The 18,707-nt window shown below is 51.7% G+C and overlaps 2 protein-coding genes across 5 annotated transcripts in view; one reads left to right on the top strand and one right to left on the bottom strand.

Annotated features, from left to right (window-relative positions):
• Positions 1-769: 769 nt before the first annotated feature.
• On the bottom strand, positions 770-11,766 carry MON1A (MON1 homolog A, secretory trafficking associated). Of its 2 annotated transcripts, none has more exons than XM_020916044.2 (6): positions 11,476-11,766; positions 5,559-5,698; positions 3,817-4,302; positions 2,075-2,840; positions 1,168-1,315; positions 770-1,069 (listed from the first exon to the last, which is right to left on the bottom strand). In XM_020916044.2, the coding sequence occupies exons 2-6, from the start codon at positions 5,683-5,685 to the stop codon at positions 929-931; spliced, it is 1,668 nt and encodes a 555-aa protein (XP_020771703.2). In that variant the 5' UTR covers positions 5,686-5,698; positions 11,476-11,766; the 3' UTR covers positions 770-928. The 2 variants fall into 2 exon arrangements, with proteins under 2 accessions (XP_020771703.2, XP_020771704.2); XM_020916045.2 differs by lacking the exon at positions 11,476-11,766 and adding an exon at positions 11,362-11,386.
• A 5,417-nt stretch (positions 11,767-17,183) lies between these two features.
• Positions 17,184-18,707, top strand: part of RBM6 (RNA binding motif protein 6) — an 83,546-nt gene continuing 82,022 nt past the window's right edge. Inside the window, exons 1-2 of one of the 3 annotated variants that reach the window (XM_070456051.1) lie at positions 17,195-17,324; positions 17,699-17,870. The gene's annotated coding sequence lies outside the window, so the exon portion shown is untranslated. Of the gene's footprint in view, positions 17,325-17,698; positions 17,871-18,707 lie in introns of all 3 variants that reach the window. The other 2 variants (XM_070456053.1, XM_070456050.1) reach the window with 2 other exon arrangements.

Below are 18,707 nucleotides of genomic sequence, written 5' to 3'. Positions count from 1 at the left end.
GTTCTTCTTAGGGCAGGATCCACTCCTACCACAGAGGTCAGCTGGGTCTTCTTTCAGGTTCTCCAGCTTACTCTTGAGGCCATCCTGAGGAATGTGCTGGGTGGAGGTGGGGGAGCTGAGGTGGACAGCCTTCATGAGGAAGCCTAAGCTGGGACAGTTTTCCCAGAGGCCTACAGCTGCAGCGAGGCTGGACTCTGACTTTGCTTGTGCTTAACACTAGGTCACCTACCCAAGGGCTCCCAGCCATGCCAGGGCTCAGACGCTCCCCCCTTGGCTGTCCCCATCTCACTTGGTGCAGCCCCTTAAGCAGAGCATTGGAAGGGCTCCCAGGTGGTTGGGTAGTCTTTCGGGGCACACAACTGGGGATCCCACCAAGGAGTGACAGGAGAGGCACCAGGGGCTCAGACTGGGGGTGGGGTGGGGCTTCGCAGGGGGTTGGGAGGGAAAGCCATTGGGGTCCCAGAGAGCTCTTTACATGTGGCAGGACTCCAGCTGAATGAAAACAGCCCAGCCCAGGGGCAGACTCTGAGCACATGTGATGCTCTGCAAGGGAGGGGAAAGAGAGGCTCAGATGTGCATGTGCTAAAGCAACTATATTCCAATAAAAATTTTTTAAAAATAATAAAATCAAATAAATCATAAGAGAATTCTATTAAAAATGTGCATGTGCCCCTGTATATAGGGAAACATGGGCAGGGCTTAGGGAGGAGGATCCAGGGTTTATATCTGAGTGAGAAAGGGTGAATGAAGGAACCAGTGACAAGGCCCCTCAGTGTCTTCCCCAGAGCACTTTAATGCACACACCACCCCACAGTTGCTGCCTGCTGCAGCGGGGGCAGGGGGAGCAGAGAGGCCAGTGCCACCTGGAGGCTCTCACAGCTTCCACAGCCTGGTATGCCTCGGAGGGCTACACCCACACACATTCTCATCAGTACGTGAGGGGCGTGAGGATGAAGAGGCGGTCTTCCTCTTTGCGGATCCAGCGCATCAGTTTATGGATGGCACTGACGGCCGACGCCTTGGTCCCCAGGGGGCTGTAACACATGTAGAGCTCAAAGGCGCCTGTCACCTGGAGGAGGGGGCACAGGGTGGTCATCCAGGTGGCCTAAGGACCTCGCCCAGGACCCTAGCCCTGGGTCAGCCTAGCCCACCCCACGGCCACCTTACCCAGGCCAGGAGGTTCTCGTTGGGGCCGGTGTAGTAGATCGTCTTCAGGGGGCGGGAGGCATTGTGGGCTCGGCTGTGCAGGTACTGGTAGAGGCCCAGCAGCCGCTCCTGCTCCTCTTCACTGTCGTACGGGGCCTCAATCTCAGGGCTGGAGATGGGGGAGTGGGTTCGCAAAGGAGTGACTCCCATTGGCTTCTCTGGAAATCCAGAAATGCCTATTCCTAGCCAGGGAGACTCCACCATGTGTACTACCCTCCAGATACCATCCCACCCATGGCCAAGCCACTGTCTCCTCCCTGCTGAAGACTGCCCAGGAAAGGGGTGGGGTGGGGTGGGGTGGGGTGGGGTGGGGTGGGCCCACCCAGACTGGAGCCCTCTTCTCCCCTCACCCCCAAGTTCATGGCAGCTTTGGGGAACCTCCCTGTGGAGAAGCCAATCCGAGTTTAGGTGTCCTAGAGAGAGTGACAGGACAGGAGGAAACTGAGTTGGGAACCCTCTGGACCCAAAAGGGGATAACAGGAGGATAGAAGAGGCCTCATTGGGCCCCAGCCTTTTTGTTGGAGGAAGTGGAGGAGTCCTGCCTGCCGGGCTGGACCAAACTGACCCCTAAAGCAGAGTAGCTCCAGGACCAGCAACCCAGGAGACCTCGGTGCAAGCTTCTTTCCCCGGGTGAATTGGGTATTTCAAGGCCTTCTGGGAAATGAATGAAGTAGAGAGGTCTAGGCTGATGGGGGGTAGGGTGATAGGGGGTGGGGTTCCCTAGGGTCAGAGTCAGACAGACACAGCAAGTCGGCTCATTCCCAGAGGGGTCCTCAGCTTCAGGACTGCATCAGGGCTCAGGCCCAACCGGCGCCCGCTCCCCACACCCCTGCCTCCCTCCAGCAGCGCCCCCAAGGCCCTCCCTCACCTGGTGAAGAGTCCTGAGCTCTTTGACTTATAGAGGAAGTGGCGCAGGTCAGGGACGCCCACCTGGGCAACGCTGTAGTGGGGCGTGCGCACTGCCTCCCTGAGCGCCAGATGCGCCCCGCGCTTCCGCAGGCGCTCCTGAAAGCGGCGGCGGCAGTCAGAGACGGCAAAGAAGTCCTCGCGGTCGGTGGAGACGAGCAGCAGGCAGAGATCCGTGTCAGGTTCTAGGTAAGAGATGTGTGCGTGGAAGAAGCCGGCTGCGTTGAATTTGGGCAGGCACACTGGCGTCCAGGCCTCGCCCTCGCGGAAGGACGAGGAGGAACTTATGAGGTTGAAGAGCAGGTGCAGGTCGATGGGATGCAAGAATTGGTCCTTGCGGCGCACGAGGGCCACGAGCTGGTTGCGCGCCAGCAAGATGGAGAAGACCAGGCTGCGGGCGCGTGCCTGCTGCAGGCTGGCACTCACTACATCGCGCACCGCCGCCGCCAGGGGCAGGCAGCGCGCCGCCCCCATCAGGAAACTGGGGTCTCGCGCCATGAGCTGCAGTAGGTTGTCCGTGATGCGCTCCGAGCCCGAGAGCAGGCGCCGCAGGTCATAGTTCTGCTTCTGCTGGAAGATGTGGCTCAGCTGTGCGCCCGTCAGCAGGCTTAGGATCTGGTAGTAGATGTAGAGCAACTCCTGAGCCAGTTCTTGCGCCGACTGCCGCGTGCGGGCCACCGCCACCAGCACCAGCGGGCTCCGGCGCACGAACACTACCTTGTAGCCATCTGATGGGGTGGATGGATGGGGGTGGCATCAGCTTCAGCCCCTTTCCCGGGAAAGCCCTCCTGGATTGGCCTGGCCCAGTACCCTCAGAGCCCCGCTTTCTCGGCTGGAGCTTGTCACTTTCCTCTGCGCGCGCGCGCGTGTGTGTGTGTGTGTGTGTGTGTGTGTGTGTGTACTGAGTCGCTTCAGTGGTGTCTGACTCTTGCGACCCCACGGACTATAGCCAGCCAGGTTCTTCTGTCCATAGGATTTTTCAGGCAAGAATAATGGAGTGGTTTGCCATTTCCTTCTCCAGGGGATCTTCCTAACTCAGGAATCCAACCCACGTCTCCCGCACTGTAGGCAGATTCTTTACTGACTGAGCTACCAGGGAGTCAGCTTCATAGACTGGGACCAGCTAAAACGCAGGAAGCACTTCAGGACAGTGTGTTTACACATTCTTGGGACTTCCCTGGTAGTCCAGTGGTTAAGATTCTGCCCTTTCACTGCAGAGGACTTGGGTTCCATCCCTGGTTGGGGAACTAAGATACCATATGCTACAGTGTGCCAAAAAAAGAAAGTAATTTTTAATAAATTAAAACAAAAATAGGGGGGAAAAGGCATAAAAATTTAAAGAAAAATAAATTTTTTTAATTAAAAGAAACCCCTCAAAGAAACAAACAAAACCCACACATTCTTGGGCTAAGTTAAGTGGCAAGAGCTGGGTGGACTCAAGACCTGCGATTTTTTGGTCACCTCCCCAGGATTCTTGCTCTAAGGGCAAAGTCCATGTGCAAGCCACCTTTGAACCTCACAACAGCTCTATGAGGCAGTCAGAGTTGTTCCCCTGTGTTCCCAGATGAGGACCTGGGGCTCACTGAGGTGGAGGAACTTGATCACACAGTATATCCCAGCCCTCTAGTCCCTGGGGGTCCAAAACCTGCTGTGAATGAACTGTGTGGCCAGGGAGACCTCCCAGCACCCCTCCAGGGGGCTCACCTGCATGGATGGAACGGATGGCATTCTTGTCAGCCTCTAGGAAGGACACCAGGGCCACCATGACACCCATGGTGCTGGAAAGTGCCTCCTCGGACCCGTAGCGGGAGTACACAGGCTTCCCCGCCTCGCTCAGCACAAAGACATGCTTCTGGTGCCGTCGCCAGGCCTCGGCAGCCTCTTCCTCATCGCCTTCGCCAGCGCCGTCCCTTGGGGGCTCTGTGGCTGGTCGCCTGGCCGCCCCCGGGGACTCTGGCCAGTCCTCAGAGCTTCCTGGAAGCATCTCCTCCTGCAGGTCTCGGGCGACACCCGTCAGCTGGGTGCTCAGCTCGCTGAAGTCCTGGCTGATCTGACGCATGTCTGTAGCCAGAGGTGGGGGACCCCTGGCACCCTCCTTGGGGCTCTCCCCAGAAGCTGCCCCATCCTCTGATTCAGTCAGGTCCTCGTAGGAACGGGCATGGACGAACATGGCACCCTCCTGTCCGGCACCTGCCAGCCAAAAGCACTGGAGCTTAGGGTGGTAGCTGCTGGCCCACCGACTTACCAGCACAGCGCCCCATACAGTACTCTAGCTTGACTGCCTGTCGTGATGAGGCAAGCCACTGCTCCCTCCAGCTGTAGTCGGCTACAAGTCATGTGACTTACAGCTCATCGGTCTCCTCCCATCACACTGGGAGTAAGACCCAACCCCTCCAGGCTGAGGTGGTGGTTGGTATCTGCCTGTCTGTCTCTCATCTCACAGTCCCTCGCCCTCTGCTCTTTGATACCCTCACCTACCTCAGGGCCTTTGCATCTCCTGTTCCCTCTGCCAGGAAGCCTCTCCCACCTCCTCCCAGGCCAGCTCTCCCATCACACTTCAGCTCTCAGCAAAGATGTTAGTTGTCACCTGACCCCTAGCCCCAAGCACTGTATCATATACCCCCTCCTTGACTTCTCATGGGGCACCTATCAGCTATTGCCCTTCTCCACAACTGCAGTGGAGTTCCCCCTCAAGGGCAGGAACCTGGTTGTTCATCACTGTGCCCAGTACCTCACCCTGTGCGTGGAATACAGGCCGTGCTCAGTGAATCTCTCCCTTGGGAGATGCCTCCCCAAGCCCATGCAGGGACCCATGGCTCTGAACCCCCTCCAGTGGAATGCTCTCACTAGCCTGCAGCTCCTCCAAGGCAGAGACCAGGTTGATCTTCCTTTACTGAGGGTTTTTTTTTTTTTTTCTGGTACAGAAGAGTTCAAGAGTTAAGTTTTGAGTCTCTATTATGAGTTCAGCACTGTACCAGGCATCAGGGTACCACACAGGTACCCACAGCTCTGTGCTCAAAGAGCTCCCAATCTTGTGGATGAGAGAGATGGGCAACACCTAGACACGTAAATACAATCCCGATAAAACTAGTATGCGCACAGTGTGGTCAGAGCAGGCCTCTCTTGTGAGGAGATGACACTTAAGGTGAGAGCTGAGGGAGGCAGAGGGAGCGAGGGAGGGACCTGCAGACCCAGGAAAGAGGAGGAAAGCCCACATGGGCAGTCAGACTGCACAGGATGAATGGCACAACATGAAGTGGAGAGGAAGGCCAGAGGCGGACTGGGCCTGGATCTCTCCAGTATCCCCAGCTCATGACAAATAGCCAGTGAGGGAGTGAACACATGCGTGAATGAGCAGGAGCAAAAGAGTGGCTGGGAATCGAGACTGCCCAGGAGGCTGCTCTGGCTGTGAGCTGGCTGGGGCTGCCCGAGGACCCTGCCTGTACCTGGCTCCATCCCCTGGGCCAGTCCTGGTGTGGGGCTCTCTGCTCTCTCCACATTCTGTCCATCAGAAGGCGCCAACGTGCCATCGGGGCCTTCGCTGCTTCTCTTCCTCTGCATGTCAGCGGCCATTCTTCAGGCTCTTCTGTGGAGCAAACAAAGGCATCATTGAGGGGAAGGTGCTCGTGGCAGGGGTCACTGACACAATTAACTGTGGTTGGGTACAAAAAAGTACCCCTCACCAGGACCCAGGTAACTCAGACCTCTAGGGAATGAGTTCTGAATATGCCCTTCAAAAAAAGTGTGCTCTTCTTTTTATGATTATGAAAGGAAGAACACATGGTATCTATTCACTGTGGAAAACTTGGAAAATAGGAAAAAAAAAAAAAAAAAAGGAATGTCACTACTGCCCCACCATTCAGTATCTCTCACTGTTCACATTTTAGTATATTTCTTTCTAGTCTTTTAAAAAAATTTTTTTATTAAAAAAATATTTATTTATTTGTCCATGCCCTGTGCCATGTGAGATCTAGATCCCTGACCAGGGATCGAACCCATGCCCCCTACATTGGAAGCACAGAGTCCTAACCATTGGACTAAACATTGGGAATTCCCTCTACTCTTTTTTAAAACAATGAATATAAAATGTTAGTTGTTTATTTATTTATCTACAAACTGATAATAGCAGCTAACCCCCCTGAATGCCACAGTAGCATGCTAAGTTTATGTGGACTTTCATCTAATCCTCATCACTCCTCTCTGAGCAGGCACTCTTGTCAGGCTAGCTTTACAGATGAAGGAACTGAGGCTGAGAGAGTGTAAGCACCTCACTCAATGTCGCAACAGGAAAGAAGTGCTGGAGCTGGGAACTGAAACCATTCTGTATCCTGATATTTTCCCTTATGCATCCTACCATGAATACTTCTCTATTCAAAACCGATCAGTTTCTTTTGATATTTAAGCGCTAAGAAAGAAGTGAGTCAGAGCAAGCCAGCTTGTCTTCAGGCCTGAGCCTTGTTTTTCCACTTGCGTTTTGTATCTATTGAATCTGGCACCAGGGCTCCCCTTTCCAGTCAAAATCAACTACGGACATGTGGGTTCTCAGTGCCCATTTGATGGACACTGAGGACAGACGCAGCCTGGTCTCTCAGTCCTCCTGCAGCCTCAGGGTGAGGGGGATGTGGCTGAGAGTGGATGTCAGGGTTAACGAAGTTGGGTGGGCTCACTGAGGCTCAGCCTCTATGGTCCTCAATGACAGGCTGAAGGGTCTTCATTTGGCAGGCAACACCATCTACAGGAGGCAGGTTCCATCTGAGGCATTGACCCTTTAGGGGAGACAGATCTGGCTGGCTGGGCTAGAAGGGCAGCAGAAATCAGCCAGGGACTCACGAGGTAGGCACTGCAGGCAGGCCCGGGGCCTGGGCAGGGTTGGTGTCAGTGTGAGCACACTGCCTCTGCCTCTCCTGGGGCAGAGTCCACAGGGAATAACTGAGACTTTTCCCTTTACTAGCTCTGTCACCTTGGGCAAATGACCCCACCCTGAGTCTGGCATGAAGTAGGTGTTCAAAAACTTTCATGAAAAGAGTGATTTCAGGGACACAGCATCACCATCACTAGCATTGGTGTATCTCCAGCTTATCTGTGTCTCAGACCTCTCTCTCTGACCAACCTCTTGACCCAAAGAACTGATTTTCAAGCTCTTCTTTTTGTCATCTTTGTGGTAAGCCACGGGATCCTTTCTTCAAATTAATCTTTTACAGAAATTCAATGTGCAGAACAGACGGACAGGGAGGCAGGGGCCAGAGACTGGCCTGATGGCCACTCCCATGCTGCTCCTGGAGCACCACGGACTAAGAGGGGGGACCACTGGCCAACAGCATCACCCCATACAGATGGTTACAGAGTGTGCTCTGAGTAACCATCAAAGGAAGTTTATTTGGGAAAACATCTACTTTTGGGGATTTTCTAGGCCCACCCAAGCCTGTCCACCAGGACAATCAAGAGTGATGGTTCCCAGCGAGGGTCAGAGCCCAGAAGACCAAGATGTTGGCCACCTTGTTTGACAAAAGGCCAGAGTAATTAAGAAGCTGCATGGCCTCAACAGAAACCTGGGGAGGCATCCAGAAAGGTCTCCTTTGAAACTGAGACCAAGAGAAGCAAGCCAAAACAGGCCAAAACAGCCACCACAACACCACAGAGCCCAGGGCAGTGGATGGAAAGGCAACTAGAGCATGTCCAGGTCTTGAGCAAGAAGACACAGCCTATACCGGGAACCCTGTAGACCATTATTCCACAAGCTAACTTAAAAGCCAGCGTGGGGTCTGCATTGCTGTGTAAAGAGAATGACTGCAGACAGATGAGTCTGTCCAGATGCAGGCGGAGGGGAAGCCAGGGCTTTTGGACCTGCCTCCATAGATGGAGACCTAGACTGGGATGTGCCTTTTTCTAAGGAGAGGGTCCAAAAGCATTGCTTTAAGTGCACATGCCCCACATTTCTATGTGTACTCACTTGCCCACTCCCCAAGTCAATACCTTCACATCATCTCTCTTCTCAAGCTTCCATCATCTTCTCCCATGCTCACTCTCAGCTGTCAGTGAGAACCTTCCTTCTTGTTCACTGAGGAAACTGAAGTCACAAAGAGAACTTCCAAGATGCCCACCACCACCTCACCCTACCTGCTAGACTCTGCCTTCCTTTTTCTTGCTGAAGATGAGCTATCCTGGCTCCACTGAGGGCTAACGCCTCCACTCCAGCCCATCTCACCTACCCAAACATATGGCTTCAGCAGCTGTCGCCTCCCCCTCAGATCATCAGTGTTCCCTTCTTCCCTATCCATCACCAATAGACTGTATTGCAATTAAAAAAAAAAAAAAAGTTAAATGACAAAAAAAAAATAAGTGGGCAACAGATACAAAGTTATTGATTGCGGACAGAATGTCCAACTTTCAGGAAACAGATTACTGATGTTCAGGGGGAACCACCCGCAATCAGAATCTGACCACATCTCATCACCTCCACCACTACCACACTGGTCCAAGCCAACACGATCTCTCTGGCAGATGGTTGCTATGGTCTTCTAACTAGCCTCCCCACTTCTGTCCTTGCCCTTGGAGAGTCTGTCCTTCTTATTGGTTTGAAACAGAAGTCAGGCCATGTAATTTCTTTGCTCACAACTCTTTAACAGTCATACCTGACCCAGTGAGAAAGCCAGCTTCTTCACAATAGTGCACAAGAACCACTGTCTACACGTGCTTCCCCGGACTACCATCCCCAAGTACTTCTTTGACCTCACCTCCTTTTCTTGCCCCTACTCGCTCTGCTTCAACCCAGTTTCACTGACTTCATGGCTTTCCTTAAGTATAATGTAGCTTCCCTGGTGGCTCAGCAGTAAAGAATCTGCCTGCCAATGCAGAAGACGCGGGTTCTATCCCTGGGTTGGGAAGATCGCCTGGAGAAGGAAATGGAAACCCACTCTAGTGTTCTTGCCTAGAAAATCCCATGGACAGAGGAGCCTGGTGGACTATAGTCCATGCGGGTCACAAAGGGTCCAACACAATTTTGTGACTAAACAGCAACAACAAGTATAGTGTAAACGTAATTCCTGAGTATTCTTTCACTTCAGAACTTCGCTCTTGCTGAACTTTCTAGTATATGTGCTGCCGAAGCGAGCACTGTTGCTTAACTTTCTGCATGGACCATACTGCACAACTCTTCTCCTGCCCCCCACCTCATTTATTTCACTACTTGGGCAAATATCTACATGAGTCACTCTGTCACTTCCTTTGGGTTGATACTCAAGAGGTACCTTATCAGAGAGGGTTTCCCAGAATATCCTGGATTCTTATCTCCCTAGCCCTATTTTATTTTTCTACATAGAAGGTCACCCCGTGAGCTATCACAAAATGTCAGCTCCATAGGCAGGAGGATTTTAATTAACACTTGTCAGATAAATAACTTTGGAAGGGAGAAAGTGAAAGATCCTCAAAAAACACCAGCTCCCATGTAGCCTCAGGAGACTCCAGCCTGTGGGGAAGATTTGTACTCAGTGTTCAGGGAAAAAATGGCTCTGGAGTCAGAGGGACCAGGATTAACCTGACTTGATTTTATAAGTCTCAGCTTTCTTACCTATGAAATGAGGATGATGATAGCATTGATTCACTGGGTTGTGTGAGGATTAAATGAGATAAGGCATGTAATTCGGTTACTCTGAGACAGAGTAGGCATGTACACACTCAGCTATCTTTAGCATATCATGATTATTTTTAGTTAACATTCAGACCGTGTGCACCTGCACTTATACACAGGTCCAGTGGTCTCTGGAATATAAATTAGTCCTTAAAGATTGCTCATCCAGAGTCAGGCCTTCAGTGAACAGGCCTGGGAAAATGTGCTTCTGACCTCATGAAGCTAGGTGGGCTCTGACCTGAAATGACCCACCTGTGATGCTGGGAGAAAGAGATGCCTTTGGGCCTAGGGCTGGGATTTCCTCCAGGCTCACTGGTTCTCCATCCTCAAGCGGTGGGACAGACCATTGGCTCTCTGCTGCTCCCAGAAATCTCTCCCAAGTTGAACTCCTTTCTACCACATGCTCCTGCTCTGTAGCCTTGCACCTCTGACTCAAAGACTCAAACAAGCGCCACAGCACGCATCCAATGTACTGAGGCCCCACTTCCCACTGACCCCACTGGACTTCAGGTAACTGAGCTGAGTACCAGCATAGCTGAGTATTACTCAACATGGTACCTGAATGGAGTGAGGGCAGGGTCAGCTGGCTGGGACTAATGTACACCTCATTCCTAACAGTTCCCCAACCACTTGAGATCATGCAGTACCTCAAGATCTCCAAGGCCAATCTGGGGATCCAGTCAAAAGCCCTGAAGAAACAAACAGTTCTCTGGACATTTAACACAGGAAAAAACTAAGCAGAGAGGGTGGATGACTCACAGCAAACCCCACCCCAAACCCTATTGGAGCCATAACCTGTGTGGCAGAAGCTCCTGGGTGGCTGAAGCAGTTAAATAAGAGAGGTCTCTTGGAACTAGTCCCAGAGTCTCCCATGGGGCCCCTTCTCTGGAGGCCTCTCCAGAAGCCCCCAGGGCTTGCCATTTTCCCCAGAAGCACTCTGCTGTGCCTTTGAGCAATGTCACCAAACAAGTTAGCTCAATGAGTCCTTCTGGTATGCCTCCCTCCTCTAGCTGCCCGGTCTGGAGAGTGGGAGGGCCTGGCAAGAACCCTTCCCTATTGGCTCCCTAGCACTCTTGCTCCCTCTTCCTGCTTAGATAGCGCCCTAATCTGCTTGATGCTTGGGAAATGGGCTGTCTGGGACGATGGTGCCAGGGTGCTCGGATGCGTGGCAGACAGGGTCCAGGTCAGGCCCTGCTGTAGCTGCTTCAGCGGGAAGTCTACTCCATGGTGAGAGTATAGCCTGGTACTTGCCACTGCTGGTGGCCACTCCCCTCTCTGACAAAGGCTGCTCACCCTCCCGCAGCAAACTCGAGTCCAGAAAGGGGTGGCTCACCAGGTACAAGAGGCAGCTTGGTTATCTGAGCCAGGGCACCCGTGAGAGCTAAGTCCCAAGCCGCAAGACACCTTCAGGAGCTGCCTGCTCACCCCACAGTCAACCTCTGCCAATCTTCGAGAGTACTCTGCCCAGCCGAATCTGTGCGTTAAGTGTGGGCGGGTACTCCTTGGCCACTGCCCACTATAGGACTTTGCCCTTCCAGCCAAAGGAAGAGTTCCAGGCCTCGCTTTTGTATTCCCCAGCTGGGAACCGGCTAAGGGACCCTAGAGAGACCCAGTCCTCCTACCGCAAATAGCAACGTAGACGGTAGGGGCCCCGTCTTCAAGCCCCTCCCTCCAAAGATGACAGCTCTCCAGTCTCTCGGCGCCCCCAGGCCACGTGGGTTGGCAGTCGGACTCACCTGTTTCTCGGGGAAGGGGGTAGGGGAACACAGATTGCCGGTCACTGCCCTCTGCCGGACCCCCGGGAGGGCACGGGTATCCGGCCGGGCCCGGACTGATGGCTCAGGTTCGCAGGACCACGGCCCCCTGCGGACGCAGACATGGCCACGGCGCAGGCCACCACTCCCTCCCACCGCCCCTTGCCGATTGCCGGTTCAGGAAGACAGCACTCGCCGGCCTCTCGCGGCGGAGGCCCGGCTCCAGTCGCTGGGCCTGGCCCTGCCCGCCCCTGGTGTGCATTATGGGAAATGTAGTCCTCCGTGCACGTCTGCCGCGGGGCGGAGAGGGTCGCGGGTCTGGGCAGAGGCCGGGGCGGGGCCTGACCCAGGCCAGGGGCGGCCGCACCCCGCTCCGCCTTCTGCAGGGTCCCAGCCAAGCCCAGGCACCTCCCCAAACCCAAAGCCCGGGGTGGACCGCAGGCCCAAACTCCCGAGCCTCTGTGCCCGAGCGAACAAGAGGTTTACTTCGAGGAAAAGAGACTTTCTTTCCTCCCTAGCGTAGTTTCCTCAGTGCAAGTTTGGGGGCTTGCTAAATGTCATAAGTGAGCCCGGCCACACTGGCTGTAAAGGATGTATAGGCACACGGTTTGATGCTAAAAGGACATCTTTTCAATCACATTTTAATATATGAGTCTCTAGAATGGTAGTTCTCAATTCTGTACATAGAATGACCCGGAGAACTTAAAACACACAAATGCCTGGAACTTTTGATTTAATTGGATTGGGATGGACATCCATATCTTTTTTTAAAACTTCCTGGGTGATTTGCCAGGGCAAGGAAACTCTCCTACGAACATTTGTAATTTCCCAGATGCAAAGTGATTAAAAAAACAAAAAGGACAACATAAAGATTTCCCAACAATTTTATTTTTGGAGAGTACTTTAAAGAAATCAAATTAGGGATTAACAACGATACTGCTCATGTGTCTCTGAAGCAATTAAATTACTTAATAGCCTCATGGTTAATTCACCCAACAGTTTAGGGATGAAGGAAAAAGTCCGAAGTCACTCCTCTGATTATCCCTGTTGCTCCAAGCACCCTAATGCAAGTGTCCTGTCTCCATCTCAGTCCTACACTGGAACTGGGGGAGCCCTGCCCCCAGGCTTTTCTCACAGTCTTAGACAGCTGCCACTTTGAGCCCACATCCAAAACTGGACTGTGATGGACACTGTGACAAAGCTGTGGCCTTTTATGAGAGACGGCTTTGCTCAGGGCTATTAAACCCATGCACACAGTTTAAGGGAAGCGTTCTCCCCCCTTTTAGTTAAGAATATGTGAGAAAATACCCAATTCCTTAACTATCTGTTCCCCTGGAAAGGAAAGAAGAGGCGTCTTTCCAAGTCTTCACAGGTCACTCAGTAATTTTTCTCCTCGTTGGCTCAGGAGGACAGGCTTCCTCCCTTAAAGTAGATATCACTAATATAGTTTTACTCTCATTAATCCTGCCATATTACAAGAGTATAAGCCAAGAAGATCTCATAGTCTCTGATTTGAACAGGAATATGCTGACTAAATTCCATTAACCAGAAGTTGCAGCCCATAGAATTGATCCCCAAAGAAGACAAATTTAAATATTTCTAACATACCCAACCAACCACAACCGTCTCCATGTGACCTCAGGGTTTCTTTGAGTCTCACTCTTGCTTTCAAGCACATCAGCTCTATCAGATAGAACCACTGTCACTTGGAAGTATTGCATTTCCTTAGCCAAGCAAGTGACCATATACCCCATAAGCGTCTAACACTTGAGCGTACGTCACTCAGTGGACTTCCCTAGCGGTCCAGTGGCTAAGATTCTGAACTCCCAATGTAGGGGGCCCAGGTTCAATCCCTGGTTAGGGAACTAGATACCACATGCTGAAACTAAAGATCCTGCATACTGCAACAAAGATCAAAGATCCATGTGCCATGACTAAGAACTGGCACAGTCAAATAAAATAAACAAATATTAAAAACATAATTCTCTTAAAAAAAAAGCCTCTGTTGTAATCTACCTATTGACCTATATTTGACTATTGGGACAACCCTTCCTAAATGTCACTTTTGCTGATAGAATTACAAAGAAGTAAATCTAGGTCTTTTGGGATAATAGCAGTTGTCAATTCTGTGATGGCTCTGTGGCACTGTATGACACTGCTTTAAGCCTTGGGCTTGGCCACAAACACCAGGCTACCCTGCACCTCAAGGTCAGGGGTTCCTCAAAATCTCAGCTTTCTGTTTTGTCCAGGCCCGTGATTTGCATGGACCCAGTGTGTCATCTCTACAGCAGCAGTAATGAGGACTAGTTGTAAGTAACTGTTACTTGCTCAGTTATGTCTGACTCTTTGCGACCCTATAGACCACAGCCCACCAGGCTCCTCTGTCCATGGAATTCACCAGGCAAGAATACTGGAGTGGGTTGCCATTCCTCTCTCCAGGGGATCTTCCCGACCCAGGGATCAAACCTGGCTCTCCCGCATTGCAGGCAGATTCTTAACCATCTGAGTCACCAGGAGGAAGCACAAAGGTAAAAGACCTCTGTTCTCCCACAGATTCCTTTTTTTTTTTTTATAACTGGAGTGGACATTTCAGAACCTGAGGTGCTGTGAAGAGGCTGCAGCTGAAGTGAAAAGGCCCAATTGTATCCAGAGGCTGAGATCTGTTCCAGCTCTGTTTCTGTCTTGCTGGTGTGACTCAGGGCAAATTCTTCAATGACTCTTGCAGCATCTTCAGCAGTTTCCCCCTCCTACAAATACAAGATTATATAATACGAAGTATTCTGAACTAATAATAAGAATAGCAGTCCTTTCCTGGAAATTTCAAAGAGGTTTTCCTTCCTGCCTTTATTGCTTTTGCAGTTCCTGGTAAAGCAACTGTCTCTCCTAATCTCCTGGAAATTTTCATCTGTGGTCCTTGTATCATCTGTATCTCTCCTGGTTCCTGTCTCTCATTTTAACATTTGGTCAAGTCTCTACTTTCAGTGTTGAAGAGCCATGGCCCCAAGTGTGATCAAGGCAGCAATGAACCACAGGCAGCAGAGCGGCCTTCCTCTTTGCTGGGTTCATCTGTGTGAGAATTTTAGGGGCTGAAAGTGAGCCAACCTACCTCTGCAACTGGATGTTGTACTCCCCATCCTGGATGAGGGCGCTGTTCTGGATCAGCTCTTCTAAACAGTTCACACTTTTTGGTCTTAGGTAGTATTAACAGCCTTACAAGTACTATGGGCCAGTGTATGTTAAAAAAAAAAAAAAAATCCAGATGCTTCCTCTGAAAACCCTCCATTATCACCCTAAGGAAAAGGGGAAAGTTGTCAAGAGCATGAGCCCTGGAGCAGGACTGACCTGAGTTGGAATCCCCCCACCTTCTACTTTCCAGCTGCAGCAAGTTAATCTTTCTGGGCTTTGGTTTCCAAAACTACAAAAGGGGATATCATATGGTTACTCTGAAGATTACATGAGATAATGAAGGGTCAGCACAAGGCCAGGAGCAAAGTTGTGATGAAGGGTTGCAATTATTATTGCCCAAGGAGAGTGGGCATAGGCAAAAATAATTAGCTCCTTCATATGTTTACCTCTTAGAAGGACAAAGTACTATCTGATAAAGGAGAGATCCACCAATAATGGCCCAGTTTGGGAAGCAAAGTACCCATAGTTTCAGTAGGTGTTCTTCCTTTCCCCTGAAACCTGTCAGTGCTGGTCTGCTCTCCAGTCTGCAACTCTCTCCTTCTTTCGCAAAGCCATCTCATCCAGGCCCAAGGCTTAAGGTACCAGCAGCAGTGATATGTTTACACCTCTCAGATTTGCATCTCTAACCCTGACCTTTACTTTGAACTCTAGGCAGATGTAGCCACTTGCCAACTCCACATCTTGTCTCAGTTCAGTTTAGTTCAGTTCAGTTGCTCAGTCGTGTCCGACTCTTTGCAACCCCATGAATTGCAGCACACCAGGCCTCTCTGTCCATCACCAACTCCCGTAGTTTACTCAAACTCATGTCCATCAAGTTGGTGATGCCATCTAACCATCTCATCCTCTGTCGTCCCCTTCTCCTCCTGCCCCCAATCCCTCCCAGCATCAGGGTCTACTAGGCATCAAAAACAACCTACGGAAAACTGAGCTGCTCCTCTCCCTGCCAAAATTGCTCTTCTCACATTCTTCCATCTTTCCAGGCAGTCTCCTAACCAGCTGGCCTGCTTCTGCCCTTTTCACCTCAGCCTATTCTCCACACAGAAGCCAGAGGGATCCTATTTACCTGGAAATCATGATATTATTCTGTTTAGAGCCCCCCAACAGCTTTCCATCTCCCTCCTTACGGAAACCAAACTCCTTTGAGCAGAGACCGTATATCTTGTTTAGTTTGTCACCTGTCTTTGATAGCCACTCCCACTCCCATCGCCACCAGAGCAGCAAAGTTTATCAGCCTTGTTCAAGCTCCTGTAACGCCAGCACCGGATCCAGTGCCTGGCACACAGCAGGTGCTTCATGAAGTTCTTGAATGAATGACTTCCAGACAAGATGCCTGAAAAGTGGAAAAGTAACTTTAAGGACTACTTAACCCAACAATCTCTTTTCTCTACCGATAAGGGTTACTTTATTTTAGAATAATTTATAGGCTTTCCTTGCAGCAGATTTCTTTGATTCCATGATGTTGAATTCAGGCTCTATAATCAGGATACCTTCCCTGAGGGGCCACTGTCTGAGGATACTGGGTAGCTGGAATCAGCAAGCATTTCAACAATGTACTTGGAAGCTTGGAGCTGGCCATTTGAAGAACGTTAGCTGTGAGAAGATTCTGGACGTGAGCTGCACACTGAAAGCTGTGCAGCCCCATTTTCCACTAGATTGTTGATCTGCAGATACCTTCCCGTTCCTCTGTGACCTTGCTCAAGTCACTCTTGGCCAGATTTATGGCCCGTGAGCTAGCAAGGTCTCGTGGAAACTGAGTGGAATTTCCTTTATAGGTAGGGCTACTAAACCTTTAAGACGGATGATACCCACCAGTGTATCTGTGAATAGCACTGAATATTAAATCAGATAATGAAGGGTCAGCACAAGGTCAGGAGCAGAGTTGTGATGAAGGGTTGCCCAAAGAGAGTGGGCATAAGGCAAAAATAATTAGTTCCTTCATATGTTTACGTCTTTGAAGGACAAAGTACTACTACCCACCAGTGATATTCTTGGGCTGGGAATGCCTAATTTGAAAACCCATCAGAAGGAAAAGAGGACGAGCGAGTGATTACTGCTCCTCTATCCTATGGGAGGGTCGGGAGCCAGGCTCTTGTGTGGGCCACAAACTCCTGCCCCGGAAGGCTTAGGGCGGAAAAGGCTTCCTTCCATTTCCTTCACATTAACGGAGAATAGGTCCTTTTTAAGCTAGGCAGGCCAGGGTCCTGTCCGCACTCTGGCGGGGAGCAAATCTCGAGAAAGCCAAGCCACCCACAGACTGCACGCTTTGCTCACGCTCGAAAGAGCGAAAGAAGACGAGGGGCGGTGGGCTAAGGGCCAAACCACAACCCCCAGCAGGCCCAGCGGACCGGGGCTGGGAAGCGCACCCTCCCATTGGACGTGGGCAATAGCGTGCCCCCACCCCCCGCCCCCGCAGGCAAGCACACACCCCCGCCCCGCCCCCGGCCCCCGCGCAGGGTATGCCGGGAGTGGAGTCGGCGCAATCCGCAGCTGTATACTCCATCTCCCGGCGGGCCGAGCGCTAAAGGCGGCGGCGCCTTTGTGGAGCCAGCGGCCCGGCGCGGAGGAAGTTCCGGTCTCCGCGACGCTGGGTCTGTGGCGGCGGCTGAGGATTAGGAGGAGCGGGCCGTGGAGGCCGCGCTGCCTCGGTAAGGGCTTGGGGTGGTAGAGAGGGCGTGAGGGAGCCAGCGGGGAAGTGGCCGGCCTGCCAGGCCTCTCTGGACGTCGTGGGCCCGCGCGGCCTGGAAGCTGCGGCTTCGGTGTCGCGGGGCGGCCGCGGCCTCCCTCAGGAAGAGAGCCAAGTGGCGGTGTGGTGAGGGAGGCGCCGCCCACGGGAGGAACGCCCCAGAACGGTCGCGGGCCCGGGGCGGGGCTCGGCCTGGCGGTGGAATTACCGGTCCCGTCTCGGGGCGGCCGGCTTCGGGGGTCCGTGGCTGGCGCGTGGTTGCGGTTGGGTGCTCTTGGTCCGAGGGGCTGCAGGCAGGCGGCCCTTTCTTCCTCCTTTTTCCCCCTGCATTTGCAGGAATCTGATCCAGTTGTGAGGCATCGCTCGAGAGGGAGTTTTTCTTGTGCTTAGCACGTAGCTTCGCCCTCAGACCTGGACAGACCGGAGTGGGCTCGGCCGGACAACAGGGCGCGAGAGCTCGGAGCCCAGCGCGCCGGGCTGTAGAACCTGGATCCCGGGGAGTGGTCTGGTGGGTCCTGTGCCAGTTGGGCGAATGTTGGGAGGACAGGGTTATTTCCTCGTATTATGCACTCTTTAGATTCCTTTTAGTGGTGTATCAATAAGTCTGTTTTTCTCTTAACTTTAGAATTGATCTTGTGCTGCTGGGCTTAACTCTGGGCGTGCTTTTTTTTTAAATGAAAGGGTCTTGTTTTGTAGGGTGCATAAACTGTAAGGGTAATTGTAATTTTTGCACATTCTAGGTTTGCTTGTGGACGTCAGAGTTGCGGGATCTAGGTGGAGTTTAGTAGACTCTGATGCGCCCAGTCACCTGGTTCATTTTTCTGAACTCTGGATTGTGCCCTCGGTTTGTTAGCTTCAACTTCCTGTTGAGTAGTGCCGCCGCTGTGAATGGTTTCATAATGTCAACATCAGCAGACTTGTGAGGACTATAGGGAGAGGTTTCAAGAACTGATAAGTGAGGGTAGGACAAGCAGTGTCTAATGGTGTGTTACCATTTTAGTGAAACACACAAAAATTGCACCTGAACCTTGCCTGGTTAACTAGTATCTAACCAGGTACCTAGCCCATAGGATAGGCTGTTTAGGATAGGCTGTTTTTGGACATCTGTAGCGTTCTTCTTCTTTGAATTCTGTTACCAGAATTGGGTTTACTTTTGTTGCCTTTGGGAGCCTAGTTTTTTGTAGCCTTTCATTGGAGAATTGTCAATGGAGAGGTTACAAGGTGAATGCTCCTCTCTTATTGAAGATACACGGGCAAGGTTATACTCTTCTGCCAGTGTTTAAATACTTAAAATAATGTGTTAATAATCTAACCCAAAGTTGTATTAAGATTAAAAAACTGTTGG

Source organism: Odocoileus virginianus, chromosome 26 (genome assembly GCF_023699985.2).
Source record: "Odocoileus virginianus isolate 20LAN1187 ecotype Illinois chromosome 26, Ovbor_1.2, whole genome shotgun sequence".
NCBI classification, from domain to species: domain Eukaryota; kingdom Metazoa; phylum Chordata; class Mammalia; order Artiodactyla; family Cervidae; genus Odocoileus; species Odocoileus virginianus.
The sequence above is the reverse complement of the archived record's forward strand: the minus strand, read 5'-3'. Positions and strand labels throughout refer to the sequence as shown.